Raw genomic sequence first — 20,595 nt, forward strand, 5'->3', positions numbered from 1 at the left:
CTCGTTCCTGGGTCTGCTTAACCAATCAATCAGACACAAGGTTGGGAATCAATAATTGAGGCTGTATTGCTTCTGCAGATAGTAATAGATAATCAGTAGGCTCATGCTCTCAAACCGATTACAGTTTGGTTACAGGTGCACCTTACATTTATGCAGACAATCTAAAATGGTGCTGACACCTGGTCTAAGTATCTAGTACGTCTGCGAATGCCTGATTCATTGTTCATCAGATAACTCCTTGGGGCAATTCCCACCATCAGGCGAAATCGGGCTAGGGGAGCCTAGCCCGATTTTGCCTGATCGTGGGAGCCACCGGACTCACAGGCGAGCCTGGTGGCTTCCTGGTGGTTAACCTGCCAAAGTAACCCTCCCCTTAAACTGGGTTTGCGGAGCGAGTGCTCTGCAAACCCAGTTTTTTAAATCGTGAGTAGCTGTGGTGTGGCTCCATGCTGCAGCTACTCATAAGTAGACCCTCGGCCGGGAGGCTTAAAAGCAGCCTCCTGGCTCGGGGGTCTCTCCAGTATGCCCTGCACGCTTGCGCAAGGCACACTGGAGCTTCCGGGGGCTGTGCGACCTCCGATCCTCCCAGCCCCCACTGGCTCGGTCATGCTTACCTCTCTCCCACCACGCGGGGCCCTTCCCCCCGCTTACCTTTACAAACTGGGTCTCACTGATCGTGAGACCTGGCTCCTTATTTGGTTAGATCCTGTTTTCTAGCCTGGGAAGCAGTGGGAACCTTCGCTGTGTTGGCAATTTTTATGGATGCAATTTAGCCAGAGAGAGATAATGACGTTAATCGTGAGAGCAGTCATATTCCTGAGCTGAGCTAGGTTACTGAGCTAGTTAGAATGAGGTTTTCTGGGCAAAAATGGAGTTTCTTTGGTTTTCCAAACACATGTTTCTTTTTAGATTGTGAGCGTTTTGGGGACAGGGATCCATCTTACTTACTTCTGTTTGTTTGTTTCTGCCTGCTTTGGAAACCTTTGTTGAAAAGTGGTATATAAATTGGTGGTGGTGGTGGTGGTGGTGGTGGTGGTGGTGATGTGTGTGTGTGTGTAACTCTCCTGCAGGTGCCACTCTGCGTGGAATTCCACCACCCTCCACATTCCTAGCTGCCCACGTTCATTCAAATTACAACCGTGTGCTATTGAAGAAGTAGGAAACCAATATTTCTGACTCACTAGAACACGTTTAAAGCAGTCTCTCTTTCTGTCATGCACTTCTATATATTTACTCTTGGCAGAATTAGAACTCGGTGTGCGTCCCTGGCATCGCCTCCGTCTCCGCAGGGACGGTCTTTGTCCAGAATTCCACTCTCTGCTCCTTCAGCTTCTTCTGCTTCAGGCTCAGCTCCAGATACTGCTCCTCGGCGTTCTAGGCCGGCCTCTCCACCAGACCTTCTCCATTTGGGTTTCTAGGCGCAGAGCCAACAAGTAAGTCAGTGTTGCAGCCAGGCAGCCAGGGCAACCCCAAGACCTGGAGGGCAAGTCCTCACCCGCTGCGAGCAAAGTTCGCCCAGGATTCCATGATGGTCCTTGAGAGGCGCTTCTCCTCTTCCTCTGTGGCTTCGTCTGCAGGGCAGAGGGAGAGAGGCAGACACAGACGGAACCAGCAGGAAGGAAGAAGGAGACCCCGAGGCCCAGCCAAGAGCCGGACGGCCACCTGCAGGCCTGGCACATTTGGAGAGAGGAACCCCCTGGATGAGGATCAGCACCGCCAGGCTGCTCTGGCAACTCAGCTGCTCCACACAGCTCAGCTTCGCTCACTGACTGGCTTGAGGACAGGCAGCAGCCTCTCTCTGGAGCCAAAAGACACCTCTGTGGCGGCAAAAGGGGCCTTCAGCTGAGCGCTCTGATCGAAGGGGGGGACTCAAGAACTGCACTTCCCCAAAGAACAAAAGAATGCATCCCGCTGTTAACCTGAATGTTATGCTATGACACATGGAGAGGGGCAAGAAGAAAGAAAGGCAGGTCAGCTGCCTGGGCTGAAAAGAAGGGCTCTGCCCTGTGAAACACAGAGAGGTCAATTTGCAAACAGTTGTGTCGGGGCCAATTCTCAGTGGGGCTGCATGGGAGTTGGAAAGGTGGTGGTGCCTGTCACCTAGTTGCTCAGTGCCAAATTTCTGGCAGATTCGACAAAGGGTTTGCATTTTAAGACCAATAGGAAGTTCAGGGCTTATCTATCTATCTATCTATCTACCTATCTGTGAGCCAGCATGGTGTAGTGGTTAGAGTGCTGGACTAGGACTGGGGAGACCCGAGTTCAAATCCCCCTTCAGCCATGAGACTTGCTGGGTGACTCTGGGCCAGTCACTTCCCTCTCTCAGCCTCACCTACTTCACAGGGTTGTTGTGAGGAGAAGTATGGAGTACACCGCTCTGGGCTCCTTGGAGGAAGAGCGGGATAGAAATGTAATAAATAAATAAATATCAAAGGCTTTGGTGGTACGGGGTATGTGGCACATCTCACGAGAGTTTTAAGCCCCCCCCCCCGAACTTCCGCCACCACCTTCAAGGCCACAGGCCCCGCCTGCACCTGCTCAGCTCTGGCTGGGAGGGGCTGAGTGGAAAACGGAGGCGGGAGGGGGGAGCCTTTCCAGCTGGGACGGAGGCCGCTCGCTCACGTGGCTCTCCGGGCAGGGCCAGGCCTCCTCGCACTGCCCCCCCCCCCGCCGCTTGCCTGCCCTCCTGGCCCCTCAGCGGAGGCGGCGGCAGAGGGGGAAGACGGTGACCCGCTGGGCTCGGAGCCTGGTGGTCTCCCCGCTCTGCCTCCTCTTTCCCCCTCCGCCGCCACCTCCGCCTTCAAGTACTGGTGCGCGGATGCTCTGCGCGGGTCAAGCTAGGAAGAGTAGAAGGTTTTGCCTCCCCAGCTTACCTCTACGGGCTGCACTGCACCCGTGCAAGAAGCCTCTGCCACCAAATGCCTGTCTCACGGAGAGGGCAGCCGTCCGGGGAGAGGCCCTGCGTGGACAGGAGCTCTGGCTCCATGGGGCAGCCCGCAAGCACACCCTCCTTCCCCTCTGAAGGGGGGCAAGAGCAGAGTGTCCACGCAGGGCAGTCCTGGTCCAGCTGAGCCCAGGCAGACATCCCGGGGGAAGCGCTCATCACAGGCCCTGCCAGGGGCTGAACCCAAAGGCAGCCAAACCACTCCCCGGTCAGAAAGGGCCCTCCGAAGACAAAGCTGACTTCATCTGCGTGATCCGCTTTCACGTAATCTGGTTTCGTATCATGGTATAAACTGGGCCGGTGCTGCTACTCCAAGAGGTCAGCAGGAGCTCCAGAGGCTAAACAGTTAACAGAAGCCGGCAGAAGCTGGTTGCGGGGGGCAGAGAGAGTGTTGAGCCCTGCAGTCGTCCCCCCCCCCCCCCCCCCCGCTACTAAACCCAGACCCCTAAGTTTCAGGACCGCCAGCTGAGCTGGAGGAGGGGATGCACCCCCCCCCACACACACAGCCCCTCCCAGTGCACACTCGGAGCGGGCGCTGGCTCCCCCTGGTGGGGACTCCAAGGTGGCGGCTGCAAAAGGCTCCCCGCCCTTGGGCCCCAGGGATGGCATGGCGGCCTCGGATCTATGGCACCCCTTGGCTCGTGCTTGGGCTCCTCCCCCAGCCCACACATGCCGAGTCACAGCCTGGACCCCAAAAGCAAAGACGGGGAAACCCAGACAGAAGCCGCCATCGGCAGGCGGAGAGCCCGCCTGCCGGCATAAGGCCCTCCTGCCCCAGGGCTGGCCCCAGCAATGAGGCCTGGCGCCAGTGTTTCCAGGATCAGGGCCGGGAAATGCCATGCTGCCAAGGGGGCGCCCTTGCAGCGTCTGCCACCCAGCCAGGCAGCTGTGGCCAGGGAGGAAGGGTGGCAGCAGTGGGCCATGGGCCCGTGGGGGTGGGTGGGCAGCATTTGGTGACACCCCCCCCCCCGTCGTGGAAGGGCTCCCCAGCTGAAAAGGCCGAACTGGTCTCCTCCTCTAAAGGCTCCCTCCGTGGCCTTTGGGAAGTCTCTGCCTCTGGGCCTCAGTGCTCCCATTTGTAAAGTGGGGACAGGGATGATGGTCCACCACTTCATAGTGCTGTAGACGGGGCTTGTTCCTGGGTCCACTTAGCCAATCAGTCAGACACAAGGATTGGGAATTATTAACTGAGGTTTATTGCAACTGCAGTCAGCAAGAGGCAATCAATAGGCTCATGCTCTCAAACCGATTACAGTTTGGTCACAGGTGCATCTTACATTTACACAGACAATCTAAATGGTGCTGACACTCTAGACACAGTATACATGACAATCAAATGGTGGTCTAAGTCTCTAGAACGCGTATGAATGATTCATTGTTCTTCTGGTGATTACTCCGTATTTGGTTAAATCCTGTTTTCTGGCCTGGGAAGCTTAGCTGTCTTAGCAAGTTTCACAGATACATTTTAGCTGGAGAGAGAGAATGATGCCAGTCATGAGAGGCAGTGATGTCCCTGAGCTGGGCTGGGGTTACTTTAAGTTAGAATGAGGATTTCTGGGCAAACATGGAGTTTCTTTGGTTTTCTAAACACATCAATAGGAACAAAGGAAGCTGCCATATACTGAGTCAGACCCTTGGTCCATCTAGCTCAGCATTCTCTTCACAGACTGGCAGCGGCTTCTCCAAGGAAGAAGGTGTGCAGGTGGGAGTCTCTCTCAGCCCTGTTTTGGAGATGCTGCCAGGCAGGGAACATGGAACCTAGATGCTCTCCCCAGAGCGGCTCCATCCCATGATGGGAATATCTTCCACTGCTCACACATCAAGTCCCCCATTCATTTGTGACCCGAGTAGACCCTGCTTAGCTAAGAGGACAAGTCATGCTTGCAACCACCAGACTGGCTCTCCTCCTCAGTGCCTTCATGGCACTGAGGACAGTGAAGGAGACTCCGAGGCCTCACTTTGCACACCCCAGAATGCTCCTGAAGTGACACAAACCATGTGCCACGGGAAGCAGCATGCTCTACCCATCTCATCTGGCCAAAGGTGGCCCGGCAGTGGCTCTGGCTTGGAAGAACTTTGCTTTCCGAAGTGGGAGAGGAGGGCCGGGGGCTCTGGCGAGGGCGGGGTCAAGCCCATCTGGCTGCTGGGAGTTAGCCAGATATGGCTTCATGCCGCGGGTTATCGGAGGGGCGACTCTGCTTCGCAGCAGATTCAGAGCTGTTTAATTCATAGCATTAAATGGACTGTTCGCATTTCCTCGGCTCCTCTCCACATTCCCTGCAGATCTTTCTCTGTGCGTTCCCACAGCTTGCTCCAGGTTTTTTCTCCCACCAATCACATCCCAGAGGAGGAGGCGTGAGATGCCTCGCTTCATTATTACTTTTTTTCTTTTTAGTTTGACAGCCAGCTGGAGTTCCACAAAACTGACTAGCCAAAGCAACAGAACGCTTAACCCCAACCTGCTGAATCTGACCCAAATCTTTGCTGATTTTTATAACGAACTTGCCTTTGTGACTGCCTTCATCACCTCATGTCCCGCCCCCTCTGCCCCGACCTTTTAAGAGGCCATGGCAGTTTAAAGCCGAAATCGTTGCTTTCTCTCTGTGATGAAGAAAAATGCAGCCTCCTGGAATCAGCTCAGACACAAAGGGCTCAGGTGACATCGAACCTGTAGTCTCCATTGTTAAGCTTCCAACAACATCTGCATATGTAAAGCCTGTGTTCCTAAGACAAAGCCTTATAGGAAGACCCCCTTTTGCTTGCATTTAACTCAGGAATTTCTCCCTCCCCCTCCCCTTCTGGATACAGAATTTCCACAGAATTTCCCCAATCTGCCACAACCCCCCCCCCTGCCCCCAGTGCTCGCAAATGCAAATCACTCAAAGAGCAGACCAGACCGAGCTGTCAGACTCTCCTTCCTGACACTTGGTGTCCCGAAAATCCACCCAGCAAACATTTTTTTTAAAAAGAAAGAAAGAAAGTGCGAGTTTGGGGGGGGAAACAACATTATCAGCAATGGCTCCTCCACACATCACAGATAAGGGTTGGGGTATACCAGAAGCCTTGGGGTTTTCCCCCCCAAAGCTGCTGAAAAGAGAAGATTTTTTTACGCTGGACATAATTTGGGCTAAGCCATAATGCGCAGACATACCGTAATGCGGGAGGAAACAGAGTCATGTCTGAACTGGTCACTGATCGCCTGCAGTGACTTTGGGGTACATCCAGCGGATATGTGGACTCACACCCTCCATTCCAGAGGAGATTCGAGCTAACACCATTGTGTCTGAGCTGATTCCATGAGGCTGTCAGGGAGAATGAAGGTCTCGGGCAAGGAGGACATTGGTTTGAGGAAGAGGGAAATGCTCCTTTAGAAGGGACCCCTTCCATGGATGATGAGCCCATATCCTCTCACACAGGGGATACTCTTCCAGGGGATGGGGGCCTCCTTGTAGTGGGTGATTCGATCATTAGAGGTATAGAGAGATGGGTTTGTGACCCGCGTGTTGACCGCACGGTTACTTGCCTGCCTGGTATGAAGGTTGTGGACATAGGAACATAGGAAGCTGCCATATACTGAGTCAGACCATTGGTTTATCTAGCTCAGTATTGTCTTCACAGACTGGCAGAAGCTTCTCCAAGGTTGCAGGCAGGAATCTCTCTCAGCCCTATCTTGGAGAAGCCAGGGAGGGAACCTGAACCCCACTGCCTATTGAGATCATTAGGAGAGGTCCATCTGCATTTGCCACAGGCTCGTCTGGTGGCTACTCGGGGATGGGCCTTCTCCATTGCTGCCCCGAGGCTTTGGAATGTGCTCCCTAGTGAAATAAGAGCCTCCCCAGCTCTGAAAACTTTTAAAAAGTCTTTAAAGATGCATCTGTTCACCCACGCTTTTAACTGATATTGTTTTAATGTTGTTTTTAGAATACTGTTCTAAAATTTTAAATTGTGTTTTAAATTTCTTGCTTTAAATTTTTTTGTTTTTGTTTTTAATTAATGTTTTACTTTTTTAATCTTGTTGTAAACCGCACAGAGACGTAGGTTTTGGGTGGTATTAAATATGTTAAATAATAAATAATAATAAATTAATAATAATAATAATAATATGGGACTTCCGACTACAAACAGACTACAAACATCTGCCACACAATACACCAGACATAACTGTAGTCGAGAAGAAAGAAAAACAAGTTAAAAGAATCGACATAGCAATACCAGGGGATAGCAGAACAGAAGAAAAAGAAATAGAAAAAATCACCAAATACAAAGATCTACAAATTGAAATTGAAAGGCTGTGGCAGAAAAAGACCAAAATAATCCCAGTGGTCATTGGCGCCCTGTGTGCAGTTCCAAAAGACCTTGAAGAGCACCTCAACACCATCGGGGCCACAGAAATCACCATCAGCCAATTACAAAAAGCAACTTTACTGGGAACAGCCTATATTCTGCGACGATATATGTAATAATAACAGCAGCAACACTGATAATAAAATTCAGCCATCCCAGGTCCTTCGGAAGGACTCGATGTCTGGATAAAACAAACCAGTCAATAACACCTGTTTGACTGTGTAAACAAGAAATAATAATAATAACAACAACACAGCAACCCCCAGTGAGGCACTACCTTGGCGTGGTTGTGGGGCTTGCGTGCTCTGAATCGAATGAGAGATGTTTCTACCAAAGCATAGAAGGAGAAACTGCAAGAAACCTAGAAACACCAAATAAAGAAGAAACAGTGCAATTCTGGGGAAAATTATGGGACAATCCAATAGATTATAATAAAAAAGCAGGCTGGGTGAAAGAGGTCGAAAAATGTAACCAACAAATGCAAGATCTAATAATAAAACCAGAATTAATAAATGAAAGAGCAAAGAAAATTAAAAATTGGACTGCATCAAGCGACGATGAACGGCATGGCTTTTGGCTTAAACACCAAACAAGCCTTCATAAACAACTATCAAAACAGTTCAATCACATTTTGCAAGGAGGTGATATTGAACAATGACTAACAACTGGGAAAACTCACCTCATAATGAAAGACCCAGCAAAAGGTGCAGTTCCAAGTAATTATAGATCGATAACCTGCCTGCCAACCATGTTCAAATTATTAACCGGAATAATAGCAGATGAAGTGATGCAACACTTATTAACTAACAAACAGCTTCCAGTTGAACAGAAATGAAAGAAGGCCTTCGACTCATTGCCTCACACATGGATACTAAAATGTTTAGAAACAACTGGTTTCAGCAAAAACATTCAGATATTTATTTTAAAAGCAATGAGCATGTGGAGTACACAGTTAACAATCAATGGCGAGGCACTTGGACAGGTTAGCATTAGAAGAGGCATTTTCCAAGGGGACTCACTATCCTCTCTATTGTTTGTAATCGCCATGACCCCACTTTCACAAATACTAAACAAAACAGGCCTTGGATACCAAACATCTAAAACATCAAGTAAAATCAACCATCTGCTGTACATGGACGATCTGAAGTTGTATGGAAAGTGCCAGTCAGAAATCGACTCACAGCTAAACACTGTCCGTATATTCAGTAGTGATATAGCAATGGAGTTTGGACTAGATAAGTGTGCTGCATTAATAATTAACAGAGGGAAAATAACCAAAACAGAAGGAATAGAACTGCCCAATGGAAGCAACATCAAGAACCTGGAAGAGAAAGAACCTTACAAATACTTGGGCATTCTCCAGGCTGAGAACATCGCACACGCTAAAGTTAAAAGAAAAATTGGAAGTGAATACTTCAGGAGAGTTAGAAAGATCCTAAGGTCCAATCTCAATGGCGGGAACACCATACAAGCCATAAACACCTGGGCTATACCTGTTATCAGATACACTGCAGGAATAATAGACTGGACCCAGGCAGAGCTAGAGACGCTAGATCATAAGACCAGGAAAATCATGACCATCAATCATGCTCTGCACCCCCGCAGTGATGTCGATAGGCGATACCTCCCTCACAGCTCAGGTGGAAGAGGAATGCTGCAAGTCCATCAAACAGTAGAGGAGGAGAAAAGAGGCCTTGAAGAATATATCAAGGACAGTGAAGAAGATGCACTTCAAATGGTCAAGAACGAGAAACTATTAAACACCAATTAAACAAAGCAGGCCTACAAGAAAGAACAAGTCAAGAACCAAGCAGAAAAATGGAAAAATAAGCCACTGCATGGTCAATATTTGCACAGTATCACTGGAAAAATCAGACACCACCAAGACCTGGCAATGGCTTAAGAATGGCAACTTGAAGAAAGAAACAGAGGGTTTAATATTGGCTGCACAAGAACAGGCACTAAGAACAAATGCAATAAGAGCAAAAGTCAAAAAATCCACAACAAACAGCAAGTGCTGCCTTTGTAAAGAAGCAGATGAAACAGTGGACCACCTAATCAGCTGTTGAAGATGCAAAAATATTATGGGACTTCCGACTACAAACAGACTACAAACATCTGCCACACAATACACCAGATATAACTGTAGTCAAGAAGAAAGAAAAACAAGTTAAAAGAATCGACATAGCAATACCAGGGGATAGCAGAACAGAAGAAAAAGAAATAGAAAAAATCACCAAATACAAAGATCTACAAATTGAAATTGAAAGGCTGTGGCAGAAAAAGACCCAAATAATCCCAGTGGTCATTGGCGCCCTAAGTGCAATTCCAAAACAACTTGAAAAGCACCTCAACACCATCGGGGCCACAGAAATCACCATCAGCCAATTACAAAAAGCAGCTTTACTGGGAACAGCAATATCTATAACAGCAACAACATTGACAATAAAATTCGGCCATCCCAGGTCCTTGGGAAGGACTCGATGTCTGGATAAAACAAACCAGTCAATAACACCTGTCTGACTGTGTAAACAGGGAATAATAATAATAGATGGGCTCTTAGGCAGTGCTGGGGAGGAGACCGCTGTCGTGGTGCATGTCGGCACCAACCATGTGGGGAAATGCAGTTGGGAGGTCCTGGAAGCCAAATTTATCCTGATAGGTCGCGTATTGAAGTCCAGGACCCCCAAGGTAGCATTCTCAGAAATGCTACCTGTTCCACACGCAGGTACAGTGCGACAGGCAGAGCTGAGGGGTCTCAATGTGTGGATGAGATGCTGGTGCTGGGAGGAGGGGTTTGGATTTGTTAGGCTCTGGGATACACTGGGAAGCCCAGCAGAGAGGGAGAGGGAGAGAGAGAGAGAGGAAGAGTCCATCCACTTCCCGCCCAGTGCTGCCTGGAGTGAGAGACCAGGTGGGTGCTGGGGTTCCTTCTGCTGTTGCCTGCCTGTTTGTGCTTCCCCTGTGCGGCTGCAGCCTCAGGTTAACATCTGTGGGAAGTGTGGGCAGGATTGGGGCCAGCTTCTGAGTGACTCAGCAGTCCCTCGGGTCACCTGCTCAGCTTTGGGCTTCATAGGAAGGCTGTCTGTGACTTCAGGGTCGCCCTTTTGGGGGAGCCACTTTGGGGGAGGGCTTGAGGGCTTCTGTTTAATCAGTTTTAAGCTCTTTTGGACTTGGATTGAAGTTGTTGTAATGTGTCTGGTTTTGTCAGGAGATGGGGAGACAAGGGGCGCCTTCATTGAATGTGGGGCAGCTATCCCGGTGGTGGTGGGGAATGGAAGTAACGTTGGCAGGTCAGCAGGCCATTCCAGGGGAAGGGCAGTCAGAAATTCAATAGCTGTCTCCCCTTCCGGCCGTCCTGCCAGCTCTTTGACCTCAGGGAGCACTGCCAACAACCCACATAGCCTTGCCTTGCTCCTCTGCAAAGCCAGGTCGGTCCAAAATAAGGCTGAACTCATCCATGATTTGATCATGGATGAAGGGGCCAACCTGGTATGTATTATCGAGACTTGGTTGGGGGAGGCTAGTGGTCCAGTCTGTTCCCAGCTTCTCCTGCCAGGATACTCTGTAGAGGAGCAGGTGAGGGGACATGGGCGGGGAGTTGGAGTGGCTGTGGTCTATAAGGATAACATTTCCCTTACCAGGGTCCCTGTTAGGGTATCAGACCATATTGAATGTCTGTACTTGAGTTTGGGGACCAGGGATAGATTGGGACTTCTGCTGGTGTACCGACAGCATCTTAATCTGAGACAATACTGAGCTAGAGGGACCTACGGTCTGACTCAGTATCTGGCAGCTTCCTATGTCCCTATGAGTTGGGAGGCCCAGGATTTTGCTGCTCCTTCTCCTCTTACCCTTCTCCCGGCTATAGAAGAGCGGCATCATGGGTTGGGGGCGCCAGGGCCAGCAGCTGCATCACCAGGGCTGTGAGTCACGTGCTGTGGTGCCTTGTCAGGAAGGACTACCTGCGACAGAAGCCGCAGAAGGGGGGAGCAGAGCCCCAGCACTCCGGCCTCCCTTTCCAGGGCTGCACTGCTGACCACACCTGGCTCTGGAGACTGGAGGTAAAGCACTGCATGGCACAGCCATTTAAAAACAAAAAACCCATTCATCAAACAGAATACACATACACACATGACCCAGAAGTGCCACTTGGCTGCAGACCCCAATGCAGCTCCCCAAAAGGCTGACCAATGCCCAGTACAGGGAATAGGACAACATGGGGCATCTTTGCTGGTGCCAGGCACCCCATCCTGCCCATCTTGAAAGGGGCCTCAACAAAGACCAAGGACAAGTGTGGGTGCATGGAGGACAAGCTGTGAGCAAGCACAGTGTGCGACATTTCACAACATCATTACTGATCACCTGGCAGGTCTGTTAAGGCATCAGCCTTTGGCTCTAGTTTCCCAGCTTTGTACAGCCTGAGCCAAAATGAGGCAGCTTTAACTCTTTTCTGAAACCAGCAGGGTTTTTGCCTGTCTGATCTAAGTATACGCCCATGGCTGGAGTAGCCCGTCTCAGAACTGCCACATTGACATTTTATGAGGAACAAGAGGTTTCAAAATGTAGTCCACAAATTGTGAGGGGGATTCCAGGATAGAGTTGTTGTTCCCAGATACTATTGAACAAGCCAGTGGTGGAAATCGCTCTCTGTGCATCTTTGGGAGTACATAGAATTTCAGAATAAATACATTATCTCTCAAAGCCCAACCAGCTGACAAACCAACACACCCCAAAGGGCCTCTCCACCAGTACATAAGAACCACCCTGCTGGATCAGGTCCAAGAAGGCCCATCCAGACCAGCATCCTGTTTCACACAGTGGCCCATCAGATGCCGCTAGAAGCCACAGGCAGGAGTTGAGGGCATGCTCTCTCTGCTGCTGTGACTCCCCTGCAACCGGGACTCAGAGGCATCCTGCCTTTGAGGCTGGAGATGGCCTATAGCCCTCCGACTACTAGCCGTTGAGAGACCTCTCCTCCATGAAGTTATCCAAACCCCTCTTAAAGCCATCCAGGCTGTTGGCTGTCACCACATGTTGTGGCAGAGAATTCCACAAGTTGATTATGTATTGTGTGAAAAAGTACTTCCGTTGGTTGGTCCTAGATTTCCTGGCAATCAATTTCATGGGAAGACCCCTGGTTCTAGTGTGAAGTGAGAGGGAGAAGAATTTCTCTCTATCCACTTTCTCCACACTATGCATGATTTTATAGACCTCTGTCATGTCTCCCCACAGTCGTCTTTTTTTCTAAATTAAATAGCCCCAAGTGTTGTAGTCTTGCCTCTTAAGAAAGGAGCTCTAGGCCCCTGATCATCTTGGTTGCCCTCTTCTGCACGTTTTCCAGTTCTACAGTGTCCTTTTTTAGATTTGGTGACTAGAATTGTCCTAAATTTCCTGGCAATTTCATGGGATGACCCCTAGTTCTAGTGTTATGTGAGAGGGAGAAGAATTTCTTTCTATCCACTTTCTCCACACCATGCATTATTTTATAGACCTCTATCATATCTTCCTGCAGTTGTCTTTTTTCTAAACTAAAAAGCCCCAGGTGTTGTAGCCTTGCTTCATATGTACATTGCTCCAGGCCCCTGATCATCCTGCTTGCCCTCTTCTGCATCTTAAGAACATAAGAACATAAAAACAGCCCTGCTGGATCAGGCCCAAGGAGGCCCATCTAGTCCAGGATCCTGTTTCACACAAAGGCATCACTTGACACTTGCCAACACTGAACCACATTTGCCATTTTGTTGCCCACTCATCCAGTTTGGAGAGATCCTTTTGGAGCTGCTCACAATCCGTTTTGGATTTCACTAGCCGGAAGAGTTTGGTATCATCTGCGAATCTGGCCACCTCACTGCTTACTCTAACTTCTAGATCCAACTTCATTTCTGAATAAATTATAAAGCAGCGGTCCCAGTACAGATCCGTGGGGGACCCCACTTCTTACTTCCCTCCATTATGAAAACTTTCCATTTATACCTACCCTCTGTTTCCTGTCTTTCAACTAGTTAGCAATCCACACATGTACTTGTCCCCTTATCCCATGACTGCTAAGTTTCCTCAGGAGTCTTTGATGAGGAACTTTGTCAAAAGCTTCTTGGAAGTCCAGGTATACGATGTCAACTGGATCACCTTGAGCCACACACTTCTTGACACCCTCAAAGAACTCCAAAAGGTTTGTGAGGCAAGATTTACCTTTGCAGAAGCCATGCTGGTTCTCTACCAGCAGGGCCTGTTCTTCTATGTGTTTTACAATTTTTTCCTTGAGGATGCTTTCCATCAATTTGCCTGAAACAGACGTTAAGCTAACCGGCCTGTAATTTCCTGGATCGCCCCTGGATCCCTTTTTGAAAATCGGTGTTACATTTGCTACTGTCCTCTGGTACAGATCCTGATTGCAGGGATAAGTTATATATTTTTGCAAGGAGGCTGGCAATTTCACATTTGAGTTATTTGAGGATTCTTGGATGGATGCCATCCAGCCCTGGCGATTTGCTAGTTTTCAGTTTTTCCAGAAAGTTTAGAACATCATCTCTTGTCACTTCTATCTGATTCAGTTCTTTAGCCTCCATCCCCAAAAAGCCTGGTTCAGGAACAGGTATATGCTCAGTATCCTCTGCCGTGAAGACGGATGCACAGAATGGTCCAACCACCTCCCTGGCAGGTTTCCTGCTTCTGATGTATTTAAAGAAGTTTTTGTTATGCTTTTAGTTAAATTCTCTTTTTGCCTCCCTTATTGTCACCTTCCATTTCTTTTGTCAGAGTTTGTGTTCCTTTCTGTTCTCTTCATTTGGACAGGCCTTCCAATTTCAGAAGGAAGTCTTCTTCCCTTTTATGGCTTCCTTGACAGTACCCGTGAGCCATGCTGGCATCCTCCTGGACTTAGTGGTACCTTTCCTCCTTTGGGTATACAATCTAACTGGGCTTCTAGTATTGTGGTTTTGAGTAAACTCCATGCATTCTGGAGCGAAGTGACTCTCTTGTTTTCCCTTTCAGCTTTCTTTTCACCATACTCCTCATTTTGGAGAAGTTTCCTCTTCTGAAATTCAAAGTTTCTGTGTTAGACTTCCTTGGTGATTCTCTCCCCACATATATGTTGAATTTGATCGCACTATGGTCACTGTTCCCTAAAGGGTCAATGACACTGACATCACGCACCAGGTCCTGGGTGCCACTCAGGATTAAGTCCAAGGTCGCCTTCTCTCTGGTTGGTTCATCATTCTGCCCCACCCAGCCAGCTAATTTTCCTTGCCTCTCTCTCCCCTCCTCCTCTCCATGTTGGAGGAAGGAGCAGCCTCACCCAGGGGCATAACTATAATAAGGCAAGGGGAGAAAGTTGTCTGGGGGGCCACTGCCTTGGGGGGGCCCCCAGAGGCAAGTCACATGACTGACTCCCCCAGCTGTGCACCCGCCCGGGCTTCCTTCAGTTGTATTTATCCTCCAAAACTGATGTGAATGTTAAGACCTGGAGCTACCATAACAGCAGGTCTTTCTATAATACCATTAAACGACTTGCATCGTCCACAATTTACAAAACCTTTAAAAAAATAATTTAGGATCATGTTCTATTGTTATATATATATATATATATATATATATATATATATATATATATATATATATATATACACACACACACACACACACACACACACACACACACACGGGGGGGGGGGGCATTTTAAAATCTTGTCTCTGGGCCCACTCCAACTTTGCTATGCCCCTGGCCTCACATATTTCCTAAGGTTTATTCTCCACTCAAACTCCAATGAAGGAGGGACGGAAGGTGCCAGCTAGGAGTCCGGTTGTGGGTGTTTCCTGCTTGCCTGCTGTCTGGCTCTGCCTTCCTTGACTGTGAGAACCATGTTGGAGATGCAGCTCCTGATAGCATTAACCCTTAGCTCCAGCAACCCTATTAACCCCTAGGGGCAAAGGGGTAGAGACAGCAATGACATTCCCTCTCTGCTTTCTCTGCTCTGATTCCCCTTTGTTAGACTGATAGTCTCAAGTTTCATTCTCTTACCTGAACAAAAAGACTTCCATCTTCTCCCTTTCCCCCACTTCCTGTATGTAGCTAGCAGCCAGGCATGTTGGCTTATCTAACACCCTGATGTACTTCCTATTTAATCTACTTTATTTAGAACTTTATCTTCATGTCTCCAGACAGCATTAATTAGGAGTGCTCTCCTTACCTGAGCACTTCTGCTGCAACTGGGGTGGATAACCAAATGTCCCCTCTGTTGGAAGTTAAAGGACTTTGCGCTGTCTCTTGTCTCAGACAGTGGAGGACAGACTAGTGAGTCAGAGGGCTAGAGGGTCAAGACATTGGTCACCCCTTCTCCACTGCTCTGATGCTATCCCTTTGAAATGTAGATTGGTACTCTTAGGGATGAACTTCCTTCCTCTCTCTCTTCCCTACCTGCCCTTCTACCTTGCAGCATGGCAAGCTCCTCTCTCCCTGCACCATGTGTGCAGAGAAGATGCAGAATCCATCTGCATCCAGCTAGATAGATAGATTAGAGATCCTAACTCCTCACTTTCCTATCTAGAATGGAGTTCCTTCATAAATGCCTTATATATTGATTGGAAACTATGAACTGGCTCCAAGTTACTTTACTCTCAGGATACACGCATGCCTAACCAAACTACCGCTGTGTTGTGCCTCTGTGCACTCTGAGATAATGAGAAAGGCATTCTCTCACCACAGAGAATTTCCAACACCCTCAACGCTCTAACACCCTGCGAACTGGGCCAAGAGGCCCCTTTTCCACGTGGTGATTCTCTTTATTCAGCAGGGGGGGAGTCCCTGGCCCTCTCCACCCCCAGCACAATACCTCCAGTGGCTGTTGCTGGGGTCTGTCTTGTGTTCCTTTTTGGATTGTGAGCCCTTCGAGGGCAGGGAGCCATCTTATTTATTTATTATTTCTCTGTGTAAACCGCCCTGAGCCATTTTTGGAAGGGCGGTATTATTATTATTGTTGTTGTCATTAACAATAACACACCAGGCCCAACATCAGAGATGCTGCTGCTGTGAGTAAGGATTAAGTGCTGCCCCCTCCCTCCAGCAGCATGGCCGGTTAGGGTGAGGAAGGGGTGTGCACAAGTGTGCCCTATTTGCCCTAACGACTTCAAGGAGGCTGCAAGAGCTGACACCATTCCCCAGCTAGCTTGCAGGGTCAGACGGATGTGGCTTTTCCTGCTCAGATGCACACACGGGTCCCCACGGGTCCTAGCCCACCTCTCTTCTTGGGGCACAGCAAGCATCTTGCAGCAGCCACCGCCTGCTCTGGAACTTCCAGGCCTCAGGTGCTGCCGCTGACACAGGCTGGGAGGCCTGCAATCCATGATTGTGATGTCACATATGACATGAAGCGCATTGTACTAGACTGGAGAACAGAGCTGCCCACAAAGGTCTGGAAAATGTCGGGCACGTTGAGGCAGACCAAATTCACCAGAGACCATGACTCTCTGTGGAAGGTGATTTGTGGACTGATGTTAGGAGGAGCTGAGGAGCTAGATGACTGTCAGATCTTTGGGGGTGAAAAGGGCTTGGTGTGCTAGGAGGCACCCACACTGGGGGAGAAGCCGGGGGCAGGGGCTAAAGGAACCGTCTTTCCCTGGCCATGCTAAGCCAAGGGAAACCTTTACGACTTGCCATCAGGTGTGGACATATGAGCGTGTGCAGAGTTTAGGGCAAATGGCTGCTTTCCACATGCTCACGGGCACAAAATTACCGACTCTTTATGGCTTGCAAGTGTGGTAATCTGGAGTGACCAGAATTCAAGGACACAAACGTAGCCTCTCTACATCATGCAGAAGATTGTTCCCTGTTTTCCCCTAACAGAGTGGATATGATTTTAATAGCTGCATGTCAGCCAGAAATTCAACAGGAATAGTTTTCTTAATAATTGATTGGAAATCTGCATATGCTGAATATCTGTCTGTTATACAACTCTGCAAGACAAAAGCATCAGTCATGCATGTAGCCCTGGGCAGCCTGCACTACTCACACCCCTCAAGTAATCTGAGCAGTGGATTGGTGCCATTTTTTTCTCATAGAGCTCCACACAGATACGTCAGTGCCCTCTCCCCGCCTACCACCATGTCACCTAAGCTGAGGCAAGAGTATTGTCGGTGCACTTACTGTCTGCTGGTTTTCAGTGGGATGTAACGGTGTGCTGGATTTCACCCAGTGGCCTTGTCAAAAATAAATGTGTTACCTTAAATGCTGGACAGCAGGAGAAAGTTTGAGAGGCTGTCGGTTGTTAAGATGGGCTACCGTGTAGACAACACAGACATTTGGAACAGTGGCAGGATTCAGATCCATGAGCCTTTCCTCCTTCCCCGGTTGTCATTCATCCATGGCGTCCTCCCGACTGCAGCTGAGAAATCAGCATTGACAGAGACCTTCTAAGAGTAAAATGTTAGCACCTTATTGGTAGCAGTTTGGCTGAACTGCACAGCAGGGGGTGGGGGAGGGAGGGGTGATGGATGATGAGAGAAGCTGGATGATGACCAAGTGGAGCCAGAGTGGTCTGCAGAGAGGGTGGAGGAGCCTACAAAACCTGGAGAGGCTTGATGAGCCCTGATTGATCCAAGCCCTAATAGTAAATACGGTACCACTGAACCGTGGGATCCTCCTAGATTAGCAATGAATAACGACCTGACATAAAGGGAGCATTCAGTGGTGTTTCTCCTACATCTATTGCACTACCCCCTTCAGTCTTCTGTTGAGAAAATCTATATTGACCTTTAACACCTTCTTACAATATGGTGGATTTAGGAAGTGTCTAGTTTACCTTCGGGAAATGCATTTCCTCGCCAGGAAATCTCCTTTTATTTCTCCATGTTGCTCCAGGATCTGCTCTGTCTTCAAGGGAGCCAGCCATAGGAAGAACCGAATCTGTGCTCATCCTTTAGCAGAAGAGGAGCCCAGTGCAGACAGAGACTGTCCCCTGCAGAAAGACAAAGAAGAAATCCAGAAGGAGGAGCTGGATGAAAATGGTGAGGCTGAGTCCCTTCCAAGGGGGAGGGCTGTTCTCAGATGGCGCCGTGGAGGGGGGTGAGGAGTGCATGCTCCAAGGCAGGGGCGTTGCTAGGTACTTAAGGGACATGCTGAGGCCCGGGTCCACAGTCCTCCTTCTGATAACTAAACTCAATCACACTCACCCCAAGAATAATTATGTAGCCGCTTTCAGGTCTCTAATATTATCATGGAGCAGCTATGAAGGTGGAAACAGCAGAGAGCCGGGTGAGGCCGGGAGCCCCCTCCTGTGCTCTGTGCAGGTGCCTCGACTGCTGCCCTCCTTTTCTGGAAGGGGCCATGGAGGAGGAGGAGGAGGAGGAGAAGGAGGAGAGAGATCCGGGGCTCTGAGCAATTCCTCAGGGCAGGGCCTGTGCTTCCTGGGCCACCCCCTGATGACAGCACTGCTCAAAGGAGGAGAAAGGAGGTCCCAGAAGGCCCCAGCAGGTTCATTCAGTCATGGGGCAGCTCCTCTACTGAGAGAGGATCTGACTAGCCCAAAGGCACACTAGCCCTCCATGGGGCAACAAGAAGGAGAATCTAATATAAGGACATCAGAACAGCCCTGATGGATCAGGCCCAAGGAAGCCTATCTAGTCCAGCATCCTGTTTCACACAGTGGCCCACCAGATGCCGCTGGAAGCCTACAGGCAGGAGTTGAGGGCAGGCCCTCCCTCCTGCTGTTACTCCCAGGCAACTGGAATCCAGAGACATCCTATCTCTGAGCCTGGAGGTGGACTATAGACCTCTGACTAGTAGCCATTGAAAGACCATGAAGTTATCCAAACCCCTCTTAAAGTGATCTAGGTTGTTGGCTGTCGCCACATCTTGTGGCAGAGAATTCCACAAGTTGATTATGTGTTGTGTGCAAAAGTACCTCCGTTTGTTGGTCCTAAATTTCCTGGCAATCAATTTCTTGGGATGACCCATAGTTCTACTGTTATGTGTGTGAGAGAAAATTTTCTCTCTATCCACTTCCTCTACACCATGCATGATTTTATAGACCTCTATCATGTCTCCTTCCAATCATCTTTTTTCTAAACTAAAAAGCCTCAGTTGTAGCCTTGCCTCATAGGAAAGGTGCTCTAGGCCTCTGATCATCTTGGTTGCCCTCTTCTGCACCTTTTCCAGTTCTACAGTGTCCTTCTTTAGATGTGGTGACCAAATTGTACACAGTACTCCAGGTGTGGCCACACCATAGTTTTGTATAAGGCGTTACCACGTCATTTATTTATTTATTTATTTATTCGATTTATATGCCGCCCTTCCAAAAATGGCTCAGGGCAGTTTACATCAAAGTAAATGGTTTACATAATATTAGCAGTTTTATTTTCAATTCCCTTCCTAATGATCCGTAGCATGGAATTGGCCTTTTTCACAGCTGCCGCACATTGAGTCGACACTTTCAATAAGCTGTCCACCACGACCCTGAGATCCCTCTCCTGGCCAGTCACCGACATATCAAATCCCATGAGCATATACCTGAAGCTGGGGTTTTTCATCCCAATGTGCTTCACTTTACACTTGTCAACAATGAACCTCATTTGCCACTTTGTCGCCCACTCACCCAGTTTGGAGAGATACTTTTGGAGCTCCTCACAATCCGTTTTGGATTTCACTACCCAAAAGAGTTTGGTATCATCTGCAAATTTGGCCACGTCGCTGCTCACCCCTGCTTCTAGATCATTGATGAATAAATTAAAAAGCACCGGTCCCAGTACAGATCCCTGGGGGACCCCACTTCTTACTTCCCTCCATTGTGAAAACTCTCCATTGATACCTACCCTCTGTTTCCTGTCCTTCAACCAGTTAGCAATCCACACATGTACTTGTCCCCTTATCCCATGACTGCTAAGTTTTCTTAATTTAATGTTTTTAAACATTTTATAACAATTTATATTTTGCAACAACATGCCCAAATTGCCCCCCCACCCTCATACCCCCCCCCCCAAGAAAGAAGAGGAAGGGGAAAGAAAGAAAGAAAAAACCAGAAGAGGGGAAAAAGGAAGAGAAGAAGGGAGAATCACCATTGCACTAGAAGATGTGGATAGGTCAGAAAGATTCTTATTCTAAGAAAAGATTAAGAAAGTTATGCCAAATTTCAGACCATTTATCCAATTTATTTACTTTTAAGAGGGCCCATTTTTCATGTGCCGCAAGCTTAAGCAGGTCCTGTACCCAATCCTCACACCAAGGGGGACTGGGAGATTTCCACAGCCTCAATATCAACCTCTTGGCAACCAGCAGGCTCCGCCAAAGCCATTGTTTAGAGCTGTATTTTAGTCCC

General features: G+C 48.8%; 1 protein-coding gene across 11 annotated transcripts in view; it reads left to right on the forward strand.

Moving 5' to 3' along the window:
• The window catches only part of LOC128327208 (maestro heat-like repeat family member 5), a 122,708-nt gene that overhangs the window by 7,567 nt on the left and 94,546 nt on the right, over positions 1-20,595 (forward strand). For 6 of the 11 annotated variants that reach the window (XM_053255652.1, XM_053255648.1, XM_053255651.1 and 3 more), the window contains exons 1-2: positions 16,662-16,762; positions 18,144-18,289. In XM_053255652.1, coding sequence (XP_053111627.1) covers positions 16,746-16,762; positions 18,144-18,289 — 163 coding nt within the window. In that variant the 5' untranslated portion in view covers positions 16,662-16,745. Of the gene's footprint in view, positions 1-16,661; positions 16,763-18,143; positions 18,290-20,342; positions 20,360-20,595 lie in introns of those variants that run through there. The other 5 variants (XM_053255653.1, XM_053255657.1, XM_053255658.1 and 2 more) reach the window with 2 other exon arrangements.

Source organism: Hemicordylus capensis, chromosome 5, assembly GCF_027244095.1.
Source record: "Hemicordylus capensis ecotype Gifberg chromosome 5, rHemCap1.1.pri, whole genome shotgun sequence".
Lineage (NCBI taxonomy): Eukaryota > Metazoa > Chordata > Lepidosauria > Squamata > Cordylidae > Hemicordylus > Hemicordylus capensis.